Source organism: Perissodus microlepis, chromosome 7 (assembly GCF_051167445.1).
Source record: "Perissodus microlepis isolate ML-2025 ecotype Zambia chromosome 7, ASM5116744v1, whole genome shotgun sequence".
NCBI lineage: Eukaryota > Metazoa > Chordata > Actinopteri > Cichliformes > Cichlidae > Perissodus > Perissodus microlepis.
Window position 1 is genome coordinate 52,815,565 of NC_140467.1, and position 18,672 is coordinate 52,834,236.

At 39.7% G+C, this 18,672-nt stretch overlaps 1 protein-coding gene across 1 annotated transcript in view; it reads left to right on the forward strand.

Moving 5' to 3' along the window:
* Positions 1-2,241: 2,241 nt before the first annotated feature.
* LOC146384112 (zinc finger SWIM domain-containing protein 6-like) overlaps positions 2,242-18,672 on the forward strand; it is a 50,684-nt gene continuing 34,253 nt past the window's right edge. Inside the window, exon 1 of the mRNA XM_084935894.1 lies at positions 2,242-2,757. Within this exon, the coding sequence (XP_084792020.1) occupies positions 2,331-2,757 (427 nt within the window). The 5' untranslated portion in view covers positions 2,242-2,330. The remainder of the gene's footprint in view (positions 2,758-18,672) is intronic.

The window sequence follows — 18,672 nt, forward strand, 5'->3', positions numbered from 1 at the left end:
AGAGATTCTTGAAAAGACAATTTAATGAAATATAATGAAATATATGTACTTGCTTTAAATCTAGTGAATACAGTGAAAGATAGATTTGATCAAATGCCTGAAAAATGAGCACAGAGTCAAATGCTAGAGGCCTGTACTGTCTTATTCAACAGAGTGTGCCATGGTCTGTGCTGCTGTCTCTCTTTCCCAGCCCACCCACTGTGTTCCCACCATGCTGAGTGAATAGACTCAGCCATTACTGTGCTTCTTCTGTGCTGTCTGCAGGGTAAAATGAGACAATACTCAAGATTGTCAACCAGGGGGCCTAAATCATTTACACAGCATGGAGCAAGTGTGCTGAAATGAGGCTGCTGATAACTCTGTCCTGCAGGAGCAGCAGGTGGTACTGTAACTGGAAGAGAAAAGTGACAGATAAGCCCATTACAGTGACAAATAGTGTGTTTATGCTCAAGTAAAACTGTTTAAATTTGTGTCTTAAATGTTCCCCAGTTGCTGATCAAAAGGAGATATCAAACATCTTTGGATGGGGCTGCCAGGAGTTTTCATTTCAGTATAACCTGCTGTACTGTCCTAGAAAGGCAGCAACAAATAATAGAGAAACACAGATATTACATTTTAAAAGATTTGCACAAGCTTTAATGATTATTTAAATACTTTAAACACAATGCAAAAAACCCATAAACTGCTCTTTTTGCAGCTTTAAAACTTGTTGAAGCTGGTTCTGGTCTTTGTACTCCCGTACATAACTGGGGCTCAAATATGTGTTTTCACAGTGCACATCTTATCTATGTATTGTACTGTGCACAGGTCTTAAGCCACCCCTCATTTCTTTATATTTTGTTGGCAAAACTGAAAAAAAATTAAAACAGATGCAGCAGTCTACTGATTTTTTTTTTTCTAATGAGCTTGAAGGTCAATCTTTGATATAAACATCTTTATTCTTCAAAACAGTTAGGCTGTGTTGAGCAAATTGTCTTGAAATGTCATTAAACAGTCTTCAAGAATAGTTCTGCAGTCTTTAAAAAGGACAAAAGCTGTTCCAAAGCTCTTCTTCAGATGTTGGCTGCCCTTTGTTCCATTCTCTATCAAGATGATCCCACACTGCTTCAGTAAAGTTGAGGTCCAGGCTCTGGTGAAGCCAATGTATAATACTATTCCATTCAGGTATTAAAATTAGCTGGGATGATCTCAAATAGTATTCTGGCACCATCAATTAACGAGTAGTTACATCTAATAAGCAGACTACTTTTAAATTAGTTTATTTTTTATTTTGGTGCAGTCTTTTTCAATATGAATAAATGACAACCCATTGCCTACTTACACCATCACCACAACCCCTTTTTCTTCTCATGCATTCATGTTACAGATATCACAATTCTCAGCATCTAGTTAGCATTAGAAGCAAACATATACAGAGTAGTGGTTCTTTAATCAGCAGGTAATTTCAAATGCAACATGACGTAACACATTGTGCAGTTCATCGTAAAGCGTCTGTGGCACCTAAAGGTACAGTTGGTGAATTCCAGAAAGAAAGAAAGAAAGAAAGAAAATGCTAAAACAGGAAAATGAGAGGTTATGTGTTAAAAAAGTAAACATTTTACGTCAAAATGTACATATTGAATGAGGTTTTCATCTTAAAAATCGTATTATAGTAGTTAATAACTCAAAGATTTCTTTCATCAGGCTTTGTGACTCAGCCTTACTATTTTTTCATAACTAGATTTCGTGTTTCTTTTGTCAAAAATTGACTTCCATACCTCTCACGAAGCAGTTACGTTTCCTTTAAACGCCCCACATTCAGGTGGATCGTAAACCTCACACGGGGCGGTCCTGCGTTCACTGCCCCCTCCCCCCTCAAACCACGAGGCTCGAGTGTTGACAGGCGAATAACCGCCCATTGGCACCTAGCTTTCATCCGCCTGATCCACTTCACCGAAAGACAAAGCCCCCTCTCTCCGTCCCTAGTAAATGTGAACGCCAACCGGTAAAACCACCGTCTGACGTAGCTCCTTAATACAACTACACCGTTGTAGTTGTATTGTACAAAGTTAACATTCCTGGCTGAAATCTGGCTCTCAAAGGACTAGGGCCGGACGGGAATTCCGCCCTCCTGGCAGTCCTCAGCACGGAGCTTGCCCCGCAGACCCCGCCTTCTCTTAATTTGTCAACAAAGGGGTTTGACAAGCTCGCCGAAGCCCTGCCCCATGTTGCCATAAAAGGATGATTTGGCCATACACGGCCAACAATCAGACCGTGGGTAACCTTTTCCGTTCCCCATTCCGTTCATATGGTGCGTTGACTTCCTCCGTCGCCGTTAAAGCGGAGCTATCATGGCGGAGCTCGTACAGCAGCCCCCAGCCAAGCGGCTCTGCTGTAGACCGGGCTACGGCTCAACATGTAGACAAGGCCAGCGGGCCGCGGGGGCGCCGTGCGGCAGCTCGGGAGCCACCCAGGGCGAATCGAGCAGAACCCAGAGTCCGGAGACCCTCCTGGACATCGCGGCGAGGAAAGTCGCTGAGAAGTGGCCGTTTCAGAGGGTAGAGGAGCGTTTCGAGCGGATCCCGGAGCCCGTCCAGAGACGGATCGTGTACTGGTCTTTCCCGAGGAGCGAGCGTGAGATCTGCATGTATTCGTCGTTCAACACTGGCGGGGAGGAGATCGGAAGTAGCGGGGAGAGCGGCGACGAGACGCGGCTGCCTTTCCGACGGGGCATCGCTCTGCTGGAGAGCGGCTGCGTGGACAACGTACTCCAAGTCGGTGAGTGATGTGGCGATACTGGGCTCTAAGGACAAAAATGAAACAACCGGACAATTTCAGTCGAGAACAGAAAGAACAAGAGGAGAGATTTAATGTCGGTGCGCGAGAATGTGTCGATTAACACGAGGAGGTAAAGTGACAGGGTTTGACAACAAAGGGCGACAGACTCGCGGAGAGGCTACAATGGGGCTTTAAATCTGCTGGGTGCATGAATGGGAATGTGTGACTGAGGCATTTAAATCCTGTTTAGCTCGGGGCTAGTTTGAATGTGAAAAAAAGCCTTAAAATACAGACTACGCTGAAAATAAAACAAAAGAGGATTTTCCCCCCACATCACACCTCAGCAGCGCCAGAATGAACTGCGAAACTTTGTCATATTAATGACAAATAAAACGATTTTACTGTCCTCCGGCTGGCTTGGATCACTTAGTGACTGCGTTGACGTGACTCGGGGAAGAAGCATTTAGTTGCGTTAGAGCTTTATTTTTTTCTGTATCACATATCATGAGAAAGGAGCCTGTTCAAATACCGTCTGACCTTTAAAATCAGTTTTAAAAGATTACATAAAACTGTTGAGTAATAAGGGAAGTGTTCAGCTGGGTTGGGTCCCAACTGACACACATTACATTTGAATGAGTTGTTCTTTGTGGCACAATTGATATGCTGTTGAATAATAATGATAGTTGAGCATGCATTGTGCTTTGACAGCCTGCATACAGTTTGATCAGCATTGTGTAGCAGTGAGAAGCTGATAAACACGACCTGCTGCACTGGAAAGGAGACAAGTATGCACTATTGATGTCTTATGTTTAGATCTAGAGGAATGACGGGAAGGTTTTAGATTTCTGTTTTTTTAAAAGGCAAGAAAAAAAGTATATATATATATTTTTTTCTTTTTTATGAAAAGAAGCTGAAAATTACGGTACGTGATCTTGTTTATAACCCACTGAGAGCAAGTGAAACAGGAACAGACACCTGTGTGCTTGTGCTTGACAACTTTAGTCCACCAGCAGCATGAATCAGTGCTTGATTTAGTGTCATTTTTCCCCTCTCTGAAGAGGTTCTTTGAGATTTTAATTACCCAGCACACATATCAAATGCCCAGCATTTCCATTGTGAGTTTGGCACTTTGTTCCTATTTACATGTTCATTTGTCTTTCAAGCGTCCTGTTGCCAGCAAAAGAAGAGCAAACAAAAGCATCTTTTCACTCCCTTGTTAAGTAGAAGAGGTTTGGAAAGAGAAAGTATACTGGCACAGATTCTTCTTAAATGGGCCATGATTCACACCAGTCTGCAGCCAGTTTGGGTTGTGTCTTTGTGCATATCTGAAGATCTCACTTTAATGAAGACAGCCCTCAGTTTGGTCAGCGGGGAAGCTGTGACCGTGCTACAGTTTGTTACCTGTGAGTTCACGAATCTCTGAGGGCTGTAATCCCATTACTCCATGTGCTTAATTTGAATTGTAATGGAATCTGAGTGCTTGCATGATCCATCCCTCGCCCCCCCCCCCCCCCCCCCCCCCCCCCGCCCCCCACCATCAAATGCATGCGGTTCATGTGGGCATTGTGTATTTGTGAATACGCACTCACAACACATTCCCCTGCCAAAACAAGAGGCCTATGTTCCCAGATATTGGGAAATGTTTCTGCAGGAATGAAACTGAATCTGGGCTCGATGTGCATTCTTACAAAGAGGAATAACAGTAGTCCGCACATCCCAAATGCTCACACACACAGGGAGGCTTTCTTGGCTGATTGCACCCCAGCTTGGAATTTGCTGGAAAAATAGAGCCAAGAAGTGATAAATAAAAGATGTAATCTCCCCACATGTGGGCTGCACCGGAGGAGGAAGGTTTTCTTGCAGCAGACCTTGAGGAAATGAATTGGCACACATGCGCTGCGGAGCCTCACGCTCCACAACAGACCTGCACTGTTAATCTGAGCAAAGATCAACTTAGAAATCTTTTTCTTGACAGTGTAGCTTCTCAGGTGTAGACCTGATGACTGCTTTATTACCTTTTTGTAGTCTATATCGTAGTTTGTGGTCATTTTATTGAACTGCTCCAGATGACCTGTTATGCTACAACGCAGTTATCTTCTGTTACCAATTGTAAATTACAGTTTAAATTATTATCTTTGTGAAAGTTATCAGCGATGAAAAATGCCCCTAATTTGGCTTTTCAAAAACCAAGTATCAGATATTCTGATATGTTGGGGTTAGGTTTAGGGTCAATGTTTCAGGGTTACTGTTTAGGATTAGATTTATGGTTACGGTTTAGGTTTGAGTGTTGAGTAGGTTTAGGTAGGGTTTGAAGGCTAGTTGTTAGAAGTAGGCTATGAGGGTCAGGGTCTAATTCAGTTTGCGGTCAAAAGTCAGAAATGCATCCTGTGTGAAGAAACTACAATTTGTTCAAAGATTTCTTGAGTCGTTACGGAACAAGAAAATAGACGCAGAAAGGGAACAGAAAGTAGAAGACATTAGAAGTAGTTTTGTTGGGTAAACGTTGTGAATACCCGTTGTTCGACACAACCAGCCAAAATTGTGCCAATATGTAGTCTACACCCCGTCATTGGTCTGTTGTACTAGCTTTGATTTGATTGGTGAAATCTCTCATCGTTAGAGGCTGTAGGCACCTTCTCCAGGAACACAAAGCGGGTTCAGAGGGAGGGTGATGTTGCTAATGACCACCAATTCTCTTTTCATTGGTTTTGATGTATTATTAATCAGACTCACAAGTTGATATAATAATTTTGTGATAGCTTCAACTGCATTGTCAGTACTGAATGTTGCCAAAGCAGCAAAACAACCGAGAACTGCCACAGCTGCTGTAATGCTGTTGTTGTTGTTGCGTTAGCCTTTGCTGATTAAGTTTATGATGCTAATAGCAATGCTTGAGAAGGTAACACTGCTTATTCTATTGCTACTTGTTGTCTTCTTCAAGTTTAACCAGTTAGCATTGTCACATCCAGTTGTTCTTCGTGCTCGGAGGTACCCACTGTAAAGTGGAGCCCTGAAAATGCCCCCAATAGTAGTGTCTACATGCCAACATTGTAAAGCGAGCTTGCGGATATTGTATGCTAACGTTTTATAATTAGAACTAAACATAAAGGAATGCTGAAAGTATTTTTCATGGGTTTTGTAGTCAATAATTTGGTTTAAAAGTCCAAATTAATAGATTACCTTGTGATGGTATTAGATCAAGTTGAAGGCTCAGCAGATTTATTTATAGATCATCCTATAGGGGAAAAATATAATATGAGTACCCTGACAGAGGGATCAGGGGACCAAATCACTGGGGCTCTACCTGTGAACTGCTGATATCTGTAGAACCTCCTTGCTAGCATTTCTCAATAACACTTCCTTGATGTTGAAATGGAGACAAGATTTCAGTCTCGTGGTCAGTATTGAAGGGACTAATTGCTTATTTATGAAAGTGTATAAATAATAATGGCTGCTAAATAATAATAATGGCTGCTGCCTCCTGCACCCTGAGGTTTTCGCTGTAAACATGACGTAGAGCATTTTATTGACATCAGTTCACAGAGTGCAAGTCTGAGCTGAAGTATAGCTTTGAGCTGAAGTATAGGCTGCAGTGCGTCTGCACTGAGCATGGTTATTTTAGGGAGTAGAAAAAATATCACAGCTGTGAACAGCATCACATTTACCTGGGCAGGGAGACACATCTATATGTATATGTGTATGTGAAATTCTACATATGGCGAGAAAACATGTGCTGTAATGTATTTGGTACCTGCGTTTCCCAGTTATTAGCTTGCATTTAAGCTGCTTGAACTTTTCAGGTCAGGTTCATAACTTACACTGAACTTAGACTTTAGAAGCACTTCTCTCTTTCCCTCATCCTTTGTTGATTTACTTCCATCTGCTTCAACTACACTGGGTCAGAGGTCTTTGAAATATCGATGCTGTTGGTATTCAATACTTGTTGTTTATGGGAAAATGCAAATCCCTCCCCCCTCTTTGTTCTTCTTGCTTGTCTGCTCAGCCTGGAATGAAAGAAAATTGAGAGTTAGCTTTATAAATAAAGATGATTCTGATTAATGTTTAAGCTGCTCATGGTCAGAAAACAACAAATAAATGTCCTGCACAGTGCCACGCTATTTTTTGTTTTTTGTTCATTTAAAAAGTCAAACGATGCACATGAGAGAAAAATGCAATACTTGCTATAAAATGTAACCACTAGATACTGTGTGTTTGAGCTAGCTAATATCATTCTACAAGCAGATGGAACTGCGTGTTAATGTACACTTTCATAATGCAGAAGCTTGTAAATAATCTTTAGTTAACCACTTTTTCCTGCATAATAAATGACACGTTCCACTTATTACTGAGATACAAAAGTGTTGATGTTGAGAAGAACAGGATCTTAGTTAACTTATCTCACAACTGATTAATAATCTTTCAAGCAAAAAATGGCAAAAGTCGTTTAGGTTTTGGACTTTTGAAGATGTCACCCTGGCTTCTGGAAAACTGGCATTTTCCACCATTTCCTGACATTTCTGTCAACATTACTATCATTTTGTACACTGAAGTGCAGAATTTGAGACTCAGCCCTCAAGTCTGTCACTGGCTTGTTGCTTCATAGTCATGAGGGTTGATAGGCAGTGATGACTGCCAGCATGTCCACCAGGCTTGTGAGCGCGTGTAGTTTTCCTCACATTTCATCATGTGATATTCAGGCAGCTCTGTTTCTGAGCTCAGATGTTGGGTAAGGTTTGAGTCTGCAGGCAGCATTAACACTCGACTATCACTGGTGCACTTCTGTAATCACTGGAGCCGGCTGAAGTCCAGCCCAAATTTTGCCTGTTCTAGTTCAGCGGTCTTCTGAGGAGGTGCAGCTTCCTGCTGATGGTCAGTGGTGATAGAAGTGCCCAGGTCCTTCAGACGAAGTACAGGCAGCTCACACTACCCCCCTAAGCCACAGTAGTTCAAAGAAATAGTCTTTTTATATACTTGCCTCTTGTTTCTCCCCTTTCCCCCCCTCCTTTTTGTAATTTCAGTGCTTCTTCTTTTTGTGCTTTGTGCATTTGTAAGCAGGTGCAGAAATCTTGCAGCCACTTCTGTATTCTGAACCCTTTTGAAAGTGAAATTACACAGCTATTATCAGTGGAGTGATGCATCAGGCGGTAGAGGTGGATACAGCTAGGTACAGATCCTGAACCTCTGTAGTCCAGTGGTTCCAAACCTATTCCTAACCTTTGTATTTTTAAGGTTAAAAATCCAACGTGCTCTCATAAATGACAGCACTGCTTTTTCTTCACATACACACATATGCAGATGCTTACATGAAGCCTCGGGCCTTTCTCGTGTTCACTCATTACTGGATCTCATCTGCAATTTTATGAAGAATCAATGAATTGGGGCACACCTACTGAATGATGCAAAGCCTTGTAAGTATGCCGAGGGACGACCACACTCAGCCTTTTAGCTTGTTGATCAGCATTAATAGTCTGTGCATAGGACCTCAATATGCTTCTTCTCTGCAAGATCAATTTTTATCGGAGCAACATTGGGCGCATGCTGTGAAAGCAGCCATTGGCAAAACTTGCCATTTTGAAAAATGGTTTTACAGCATAGTGAGCCTACCTGCGTGAGATTAAAAAACAAAGCGTCGAGCAGTGGGTGTTGATGTCCTACAGTAGAGTTGGTTTCAGTGGGGTTGTTGTTGCTGGTTGAAGGCTTGGAGTAGTGCCCAGGTATTTTTCAGGTCATTTCTGTTTCCACATGGATGGCAGAGGCTCAGCTGATGCAGAGTTTTGTTTGGCTTGTTCTTTTAGTACTGTATTTTTCCCATTTATCAGTAACTGCCAGTGAAGAGAAAGCACATCTTTTTTTTTTTTCTCTTTTTTTTTCCTACGGAAGAGCTATATCTTTTAAAAAAAAGAAAAGAAAATAATCACAAATTTGTAGCTCAGCGGAGTGTTGGAAGTTTTAAGCTAACATTACCGAAACAGGAGGAAACAGTGCATTTCTTGGAGATGTACAGTTGGTGTTTCAGTAAGATTTGGAATAGCTGGATGGGATTGAATTTGCTTTGGGTTTCTCTCATAAACTGTATATAAAGGATGGACTTGCTTCCAAGTCTGAAAAATGAAGCCAAGGAAATATCTTAAACTTGCATTTCAGCAGATGAGGGAACTCATCTGGTTCCAAAAGGAAAACACCCAGTTTTACTAAGGGAAAATAGCCATTTAGTCCCTTGATGTCAGTAAAAACTTAACTATTATTCAGAACAAGATGGTGGTGGTGAAAATTCGATTCTGTTTATATGGACGAGAGAAAGACCGAAGAAGTCACTTGGATGAGAGACGAAAACCTTTCTCCCACTGAAAACACAGCATCCAGATGAACAAAATCAGCTTTCTGGGATTTCCTTACCTGGATGATTGAGCATACATCAAGACACTCGGTGGAAGCTTTTTAGCTAATGTTTGACCTTATGGTGGAGACCATCTTTTATATACAGCCTATAGTTGCTAAGATTTTTGAACAACATTGCATCTTAACAAGCTGTAATTACATGCTAATTTTTAGAGATTTTCGGGGGACTTTTCAAAACAGATATTGATGTCAACAAAAAAAACCACTCCATGTCCGTAGGTATGTAATATAAATATGTTGGTATGTAGGTAATTCTGCAAATCTCTTATTATGGCTAGTTTAGTGTTTCTGATCTGTATTCCTTTGCCGCATCCCTTTGTCATTAACCTTCAGCTTGTCAGAGAGGAGAGGCGGCAGAGAAGAGCAGTGGATGGAGGAGGGGAGTAACTAGTTTACCTCCGCCTGACTCGATTGGCTCAATAAATCCTGTTTTGTTCTCATTGTCATTCTTGTAGCCCAACATGTTCACCTGTCCATATCATGCCCCTGCTGCTGCTGCTAGTGTTTCATTAGGAATTCATCTGCTGATTATTGTAGTGATTTATCATTCGCTCCATAAAGTGTCAGTAAATAGTGAAAAATGCCCATCACAATTTTCCCCTAGGGTCCAAAGCGACATCTTCATATTCCTCCTTTTTGTCTGACTACAGTTGTGAAATTCAAAATTTAATTACGGTAGTTTTAGTTATATTTTATTCCAATTTAGAGTGTCAGTGATTGATGTTTAGTCCCATTCATATTTATAACCATGTATTTTTAACAAATCAATTTATTTAGAGAAAAAAGGTTCAATTAACATTTATTTGGCCAAACTTCACAAATGTGTAGCTTTGTTATCTTTGTCTAGCAAACAAAGCTAAACTGAGTCTGAAGGGTTTCCGATATTTTATTTTATTTGTTATTAAAAAATTGTCTTCTTAATAAACAAAAGAATCAATCGATTAAGAAAATTATTAGCTGGATTATTCTTTTGTTATTTGCAGTTCTATCATGTGAGACAAAAAAAATCAGCACACTGTTAAGAAGTAGCTAATCTGTCTTTTCTTTTCTTTTTTCTTTTCTTGGGAAATAGATTTCATTATCAATTAGCTAATTGTTTGAGCTGTAGAACAGCCTCTGCCTTCCACAGTCTGTAGTGGTGTCTTTTCTTGGCATGTCTGGGGAGTGCTATTCAACCTCACACTGTCTCAGCAAGTCAAAGCCTGCCATTGCTACAGCTGTATGGGAACATGGGGCACCAGCGTGAAGTGGTCCCTGAAGACGATGGCCCTTTGGCTCACTGCATATCTGCAAACAGAGCACTTTAGTTAACAGGTGAAGTGCTTGGAGCATTTCAAACTCAGGATTTTCTGAGGTCATCACAGCAAAACAGTCTTTCCTGTTCTCATAAAGAGGACGCCAAGGGGCTCGTGATCACTGTTGCAGACCAAAGAGAAGCTTTTGTCTTTGTAGAGCAGGCGACTAACCTCTCACAGCCTCAGCGCTGATCAGAGACTGCTTATGAGCAATGCTTACCTTTTAATGGTAACTTAAAGCTATCATCAATCAGAGGCCGTTACCTTAGCTCACAACCAGAGCATGCTTAATGAAGACTCATGCTCCTTTCCTCTACCTATACAATATATCCTTTTGTAGCCTTGGAGTTATTTTGTGTACTTATCTGGACAAAGACATGTGCATTTGATTTGATTTGACTTGATTTTTTTAAGCAGTAAAAGATTCCCCAGCAATAATGTCCTGGTTCACATGGAGGTGAGGTAATGTAACTGACCCAGTATCTGTGTTGGTGTATGGAGGTGCTACAACTGTCAGAGAGACTGCTAATGCTTCATTTTTAATGCATAAGGTATAAACCTATTGGAGTTGTACTGAAAAGGGAAATGATGGGATTCATTGTATATTTGTCAAATTAGTTAGCAAATTCCTATGTAATTGCTGTAATTGTTCATTTAATCTCTCCAGGTGTTACACTACTTTATTTAAGCACAGCATCTTTAGTGCAGGATATCAAAATGACGTTTTATTTTGTAAATTATGGATGATTAGAGAGATGGCCTCGCAATAATAAAACTAATAATGATGAGAGTAATTACTACTGCAAATACTTTGACTTGAAATTAACAAAATTACTAAGTGAGTATTTTTCTCTTTAGCAAACAGAATAGACTTAATAAAAGTAACACCCTAGTTCACTGGTGGTGGCACACATGTAGATCCCACTGGTGCACAGCTAACATGTGTCATACCTGTCAGTGTTTAATAAACTCAGAGGAAAGACTCCTACAAAAAAAGGTGATTAGAAACACTTGATACACAAATGTTATGGAAATTTAGAGCAGGTCTCTTCTCATTAGTAGCCGTTAAATGTCTACCTGGAATCTTGAAGCTCAGTTTCGCTCAGCTCAGTTTGTTTCCAAAATTATATTCAAAATATGCCCTGTGTGTAATGTAAAAGCATGCAGATTAGCTGGATTATCATTGTAGTCTGTATGTAGGAATGACGGGGTGGATTCAAATGTAAGTATCGGTGTGCGTCTTTGCTGCGTTTGAACCTGCTCTGCTAGATAACGATTCTACCATCTGCTTTCATTATCTATATGTCTGTGCATGTTTGACTCCGGGAGAAAAGTTGTCGAAGTGTTTGCTTAGTCAAATTCGCAAAGTACCCAGACTGTGTGTGAAATAACGTAAAACCAATGACTGCTGTACCCATGACTATTTACTTCCTGTCTCCTGTCTTTGCTCTGGATCTCCCGCCTACTTTCAGTTTATTATTCCGCCTCTTTGCATGCTCCACCTTGGCACTTTTGTCTGCATCTGTAATAACAAGCAAATGATCTTGTTCTCCTGGTCCAACTGTCATCTCTGGCTTTTCCCCAAACTTCATCACAGCTCCCAAGTTTCACTGACTCATATATGCGAGTGCCTTGGAGCTTTAAAAGTACGTCATGTTGAAACTTGGACAAGTAGAACCAGGTTTTAAGGCTCGTCCTGAAACTATTAGTCTGAGGACTTGAGCTTATTGTTGATCTAATGTGAAAATATTTCTTGATTAAAAAACATTGAACGAACAGTTTACTTTTCAACCAGAAATACCAATCATTATGAAGATTGGCTGCCTATTGTTTGGATGGTGCAGTGTTCGCTGGACCAGACTAGCTATATGAACTCTGTACTTTGTGCTGAAGGAAATTGTTATGTGTTGTATGCTGTTTTCTAAAACCAGCATACAACAAAAACGAAACCAGTAGAAGCTGAAATATCTCATATGTCAGTTTCAAACATACAGACTCTTACGTATTCTTTACGCTCTCAGGTGTCTTTCATAGAGTTGTATACTGGGAGTCATTTTTCTGTATTGCCATTTTCAAATGTTCTTTTATTGTTACTTGAATTAGGGATGGGAGAACTAAATCATATTCTCTTAATTAGGAAATGTATTTTCCTAAACTCTTTCTTGTTTTATACCATTACATTTTAAACCATTTCTACTTCAATTTTTTAAGTTAAAATCATTTAATACAGTATCTGGCATTTTTATATTCTTGTATGTTATGATAGTTTAATAAACTGACTTTTAAACTATTGGTTACAGTTAAATCAAAGACAACCCAATTATTTTCAGCTTGTATGACTTCATTCATTCATTTATATCTTTCACAGTAATACATTAAAATAAATTTTATATAAAGAAATAACATTTTTCTCTTTTATGTTGTCTCGTCAAAGTAATATTCTACTGATGATAGATGAAGCCAGTCAAAGCCATTTAAAAACACTGACTAAGAAGCTAAAAGGGAATTGATTTAAGATGCAGATTCTAAAACCAGCTTTAGGTGGTCTGTAGTATTTTTCACTGTCACTTTTTTGTGTTTTTTGACTTTTTTTTTTTTTTTTTTTTTAATTTAGGAAAGAAACTCTTGAGTCTTTTTGTCCACCCATGCCATAATATTACATAGTATATTTTTCTTTCTGTTAGACCATCAAATTGTAGAAAAGCAGTTTGTACTGTATGTTTTCTGTCAAACATGACAACTATAAAGGAGTGACTGGGTGTTCATACAACCGTTAAAGTGGTTCTCTACATGAGACTGCTCTTTTATGTGTAGAAACACCTGAGCGTGCCTTTAAGTGATAGCAATATAATGAAACTGTAATAATTTGAATGAACCTGTCTAGCAGTTGCTTTAATTGCTTATACAACTTCACCTCAGGGATGACACAAGTTCTCACAAGCCCTGCTAAGTCAACCAGTTTATTTCTGCACAAACTGGGTATGCCTGGCATGCGTCTACAAGTTGAGTCATTGTTTTCATCTGTTAAAGATGAGTAATGTCAGTACTTGCGATGGAAACGGGATGCACTTGAAAACCGCATCGACTGGGCTTTAATGCAGTTTAAAGCAGGGAGCGGCGGCAGAGCAGGGAGGGAGGGCTGATTAGATGAATGTGTGCAACTGCACGCCGGAGAAGTGTTCCAACTCCCTCTAAAGTAAAAGCACAGAAGTATTATCAACAAAATACACTCACAGTCCTGAAGAAAAATTACATCATTAATTCTGATAGTTATTGATATTTGAAGATGACCAAACTTCTTCTTTTATACTTCTTTGGTGCTACAAGATTTGCTTATTTACCTAAATTCACGCTCTTGTGTTTTCCCCTTACTTATCTATCTTTTCCTTTCTTTCTTCTTTCTTTCAACCCCGTCTTTTTTTTTTTTTTTTTTAATTGACCAGAAGGTAATGTATTAATTAGTGAGGTTTGGACACACTCTTTGATTGCACTCTAGAACTTTATTACTAGCTCTAGAGTCATTAGAGTAATTTTAGATACAGTAGTTTGGTTAAAAGTCTTGGGGTTTTTTATTTGTGTGTGTTTTTTTGTTGTTGTTTTTGTTTTTTTGTTTGTTCTTTTAAGCAGTTGTTCCAAACCCCAACGATTGATTTTAGAACATGGAAATGACAAATTTCTGCCATTCTGTTCTTGCCAAAACACTTGCCATTTGAGTCTGTTTCCAATTAACTGTTTAACTAACCATAGCCACTAACCAAAGATGTAGCAATGGAATAAAAGGAAATGACGTGGAGTAGAATTGCAAAAGAAAACATTCTCATGTAAAACACTTCATTGTGTTAAAGGAGAGTGAGTTAGTACTGGTTTAAGCAGCCAGTGAGCAGCAAGGCTGCTCCAGCTGGTGACTGAGATGCAGAAAGAGGTGTTCAGACAGATAGCAGAGGAACGGCGAGACAACAAAAACCAAAATACCTGCAGAGTGATCAGTTGGACCGTAGCTCGTTGTGATTATAGTGTTGTTTATTTTACAGTCCTGTCACACCTGCTCTTTAAGAACACACATATTCTCGCTCCAGAAATGTTGAGCAAGCCGTATTGTGTATTTAACCCAAACAGAAATGAGGCTGAGGGTGTGTAACTCTGGTTTGATGCGCTGCCATGATAAGGTGTGACCCGCATCCTGTTTTGACAGCGAGGGGCCCCTCCTCTGCCGTGACGCTGTAGGAAAGCATTCTTTTCCTCCTGGAGGCATGCCGTTTGTGACGTTACACTGTGACAGTTAAACAGTTGGTCTGAGACAAAGGCGAGCACAGGGCATGTCGTCAGGCTAACAGTTCAACACGCATGTTGCATTCGATCGGTTTTTGATTGAGTGTTGATTTATTTATATATGAACAAGTAGAGCATGAACCACTGCTTTAAGAGCACAGCCTGGTTTGCCATTCTGTCTTTTGACGGGCCTTTAAATTGCACAACAACACATACACCAGTGTGTACTTATATTAAAACACAGATCAGAATCTCCAATAAGGAAAGATTTAAAAGCTTGAAACATTGAACTCAACAGTATACATGGAGCTTATATATGATGTACAGCATGCTTACATACCAGTGTCTCAATGCAATGTTTCAAGTGGACTTTCCTTTTTTTTTTTTTTTTTTTTTGAAACTTCTAAAGTGTGTGTGTGTGTGTGTGTGTGTTTTCTTTTTTTTTTTTTCCACTGAGAATAGTTCAAGCAAACTCAGAGGACATCTGCATCAGCTGAACAGCATTTAAAGAACACAACTGTCATAATGATTCAGAAACTCTGAGTCATCATTTACTTGAACACACAGTATAAGGGAACTGTGCCCTTTTAGTTCTCTCTTTTTGATGTCTCCGGGTTTACTTTGGTAGAAATGTATGCAAACACAGTGTGTGAAAAGTGAGATATGAAAATACGCTTACTGGAAAGGGTTGGCGCAGCCACATTTGGTTTGGTTTAGTCACTTATATCGTTCATGTGATGCCGCTTCAGTGATGCTCTTTTGACTTGCAAGATGCAAATGTTAGTAAAACTCAAGGAGTCTTAGTTGCGTACATTCTAAAAGAAATGTATGCAATTTCTTTTAGAAGGCGAGATCTGTTTTAAATTTACTGCCATACATACACACAGCCTATATTGCTGTCGTCAGGCTTTTTGTAACCTCAAGGAATCAACTGGTGTTAGTGCAAAGGTCAATGGTCACAGTGCTTCCTGAAAAGAAAACCTTGTTTGCTGGTGCTGCAGAATCTGGCAGACTAGACTTTGCACATATACTTTAAGGTTTTTTTGTTGGGGCTTTTTGTGGACATGTTAGACTTTTGGTTTAGTTCACCCTTTAAAGCTTTGCACCACCCACATATTTCATTTTCACCGTAGCGAGTAGAAAGAGTCATTATTGGTGTAGTGGTGTATATAAAGATGACAGTCGACAATCTCCCCTGCTCCCCCAATGATGACTTTTAACACCTCAGCATATATCAATAAAGATGTGGTTTGATGGCCATTAGAATAGTTTTCGGGATTTTCTGAGGGTAGCTGCATGGGCAGAGACCACCCTCGCTAACTTGTGACGCAAACCACAACATTCTGTTCTATAAGCACGCCTGAAGTGTGACACAAAGTGCTAATTTCCAAGCATTCCTTATAGAAGGATTATTTTTGTATGAGTCAGTTTCTTCTGTTCTAATGATGCTTTGAAATGATTTTTTTTTTTTGGCTTTATTTGAGTGGGAAATGTGAGGGATAATTCTGTATTTGTTTTAAACGTTTCAGCTGGTTGTAGGGTGCACCTGGTGATAGTACTTTATTTATAAATAGAAGTAATGATAGTTTCAATATCATAGCGTACTAACAACATTCTAGCAGGGAAATTCCTGGATATAAAAAAAACACAATGTTTCCAGTGTTTTGGGTTTTTAAAAAAAAAAAAAGTATTTTCTTTATTTGTGTTTGGGCAAAGGAAAGTGGAACGGGGCATATTATTATTATTTTTCCAAAACTGACAAACAACTGGCTGTTGACAAGTTGTTCAGCGTAAAACTAGAACACCTCATGAATTTTCTTAGCTCTCATGAAGTCCAAAGACCTTATAAGCAGCAACTTAGGCCTCAGTCTCAGTCACACAGGCGTGGACACCGTTTGGCGACTTGGCAGCATCAAACGGTCTAGGACAAATTTGTATTCCCCAACCACTTGGTGGGTGGTTGATGGAGGTTGCTGGCTATTGCCATGGGAAATTGGTTGCAAAGAGGTTTTGGTCGGAACTAAAATGATAGTTTAATCTTTGATATCAAAAGGTTATTTCTCTCCGGGCCGTGGTGGAACTTGAAAAGTCGCTGCAACCAGCACATTTCAAAAGGTGCAACTTTCAATTTGAAGGCTAATGTTCTTCATTTCCAGTTTGGATCACACTTTCACACTTGTCACAGTTTCACTACTGCTTGGTGAATAGTTTGTGACTGTTTGGAAACAAGTAGGTGTCTTCTATTTGGCTGTGGACTGTGGTAACCTGCTAGTGACCAGAACAGTCACAAGCAGGTCTTTGGTACAGCGCCATATATCTCTTTGCGAACAATTTCATGCTCGTAACAGCCCCCGACCTCCAGCAACCACCAACAATCACTTCCCAGCTGGTCCCAGATTACACACATTTTACTGGTGAACTGTGGTTACCAGCAAGTTGATTTCACATCAACTTTCAGTGACTGGTGGTTATCAGATGGTCCCTGACAGGTCTCTAGGCTTGTGTAACTGAGGTTGAAGAACGCCATGAGTGCCGTTGAAGGTCGTGGGAAAAGAGCTATATTTTTTCCCCCAAAATAAACCAATCACAACCAAATTTGAGTCCTCTATGTAACAATTTTCCTAACAACTGTGTAAGAAAAATAAGAATAATGTAAGTATTTTAACTTTTAGATATACTTCTGAGCCTCGTACTTTAACAGAGCACTAAAATTTCATGCTTCATCTTGCTATTCTTCTACCCCTCTCTACAAGACACTTTTTCATTACTAAGGCATTGCTTACACATGTAGTGTATATGTATTGTCGTCTTTCCCCCCCCCTTTATTTTCCACTTTATTTTCTTTTGCAGTGACGGAGACAATAATCTCAGGAGATGGTGTGTACTGATTCAGTTAAGGAAAATGGTGACATTAAAGAGAAATCAAAATGCAGAAACAGCTGGAGTTGCACCAGCACAGTCCCACCGGAGCAAAAAAAATATTCAACTTAACTCTAAGTTAACTTTATCCGCTCAGTCTGAGCTGCCTCCTCTTTCCACATTGACTTTTTTTCTTGGTTATTTTTGGTCATTGCCGTGGCGCATGTGGTCAAAGATACAATGTTAATATTTTAGAGGACTGAGTGTTCCTCGGTAACTGTACAGCAGGTCATCTGCTAATCGGAAGGCTGGTTGTTCGAGCCCTGGCTGCTTCTGTCTCCATACCAAATATCCTTGGGCAAGATACTAACCCCAAGTTGCTCTCCGATGCACCCATCAGCGTATGAATGTGTGTGAATGTTAGACAGAAAGCACTTACATAGAAAAAGCATTGCAAAAAGTGCTTGTATGAACGGGTGAATGAGGCAAGTTGTGTAAAGCCCTTTGAGTGCAGCACATGTGTATGAATATGTTGCAGCCATTTAATGTATTGGGGTGGCATCTGAATCTCTATATGTATATTTGATCTTCTGCCAGTTTTATGTTTAACTTGGCATTAAGACTGCAAAGACGGTGAAGCCAACCTAAAAGGAGGCTAATAATAATAATGATAATAATAATATCCCCATTATGTTTAAAAGGAAAGTGTAACATTCTGTAATATAAGTCACTTTTAGAGTGAGATGAAAAATGTGATCCTAGTTCATGAAACACACAAGGGGGAAATGGCTAGCCTTACTGGATGCTGTCATGCTAAAAATAATATAACAAATAGCCTGAAAACACATTTCTTAGACCTTTTTGTTTTTAACTTAACCTACAGTAGGAGCAGTGCTGTTTATTGCAACATTAGGTTTTACCTTCTTCTTTTTAAATTTAGCGTTGCTGAACAATACCAGCTCAGCTATATAAGATATGTTACAGAAATGCATAAAATCCTTATCTTATAGCTAATTTTATAGATGACTTATACACTTAGGAAAGAGTTAACTTTGTCGGAAAGAAATAAGCCAGGAAATGTCCAAACAGGAAA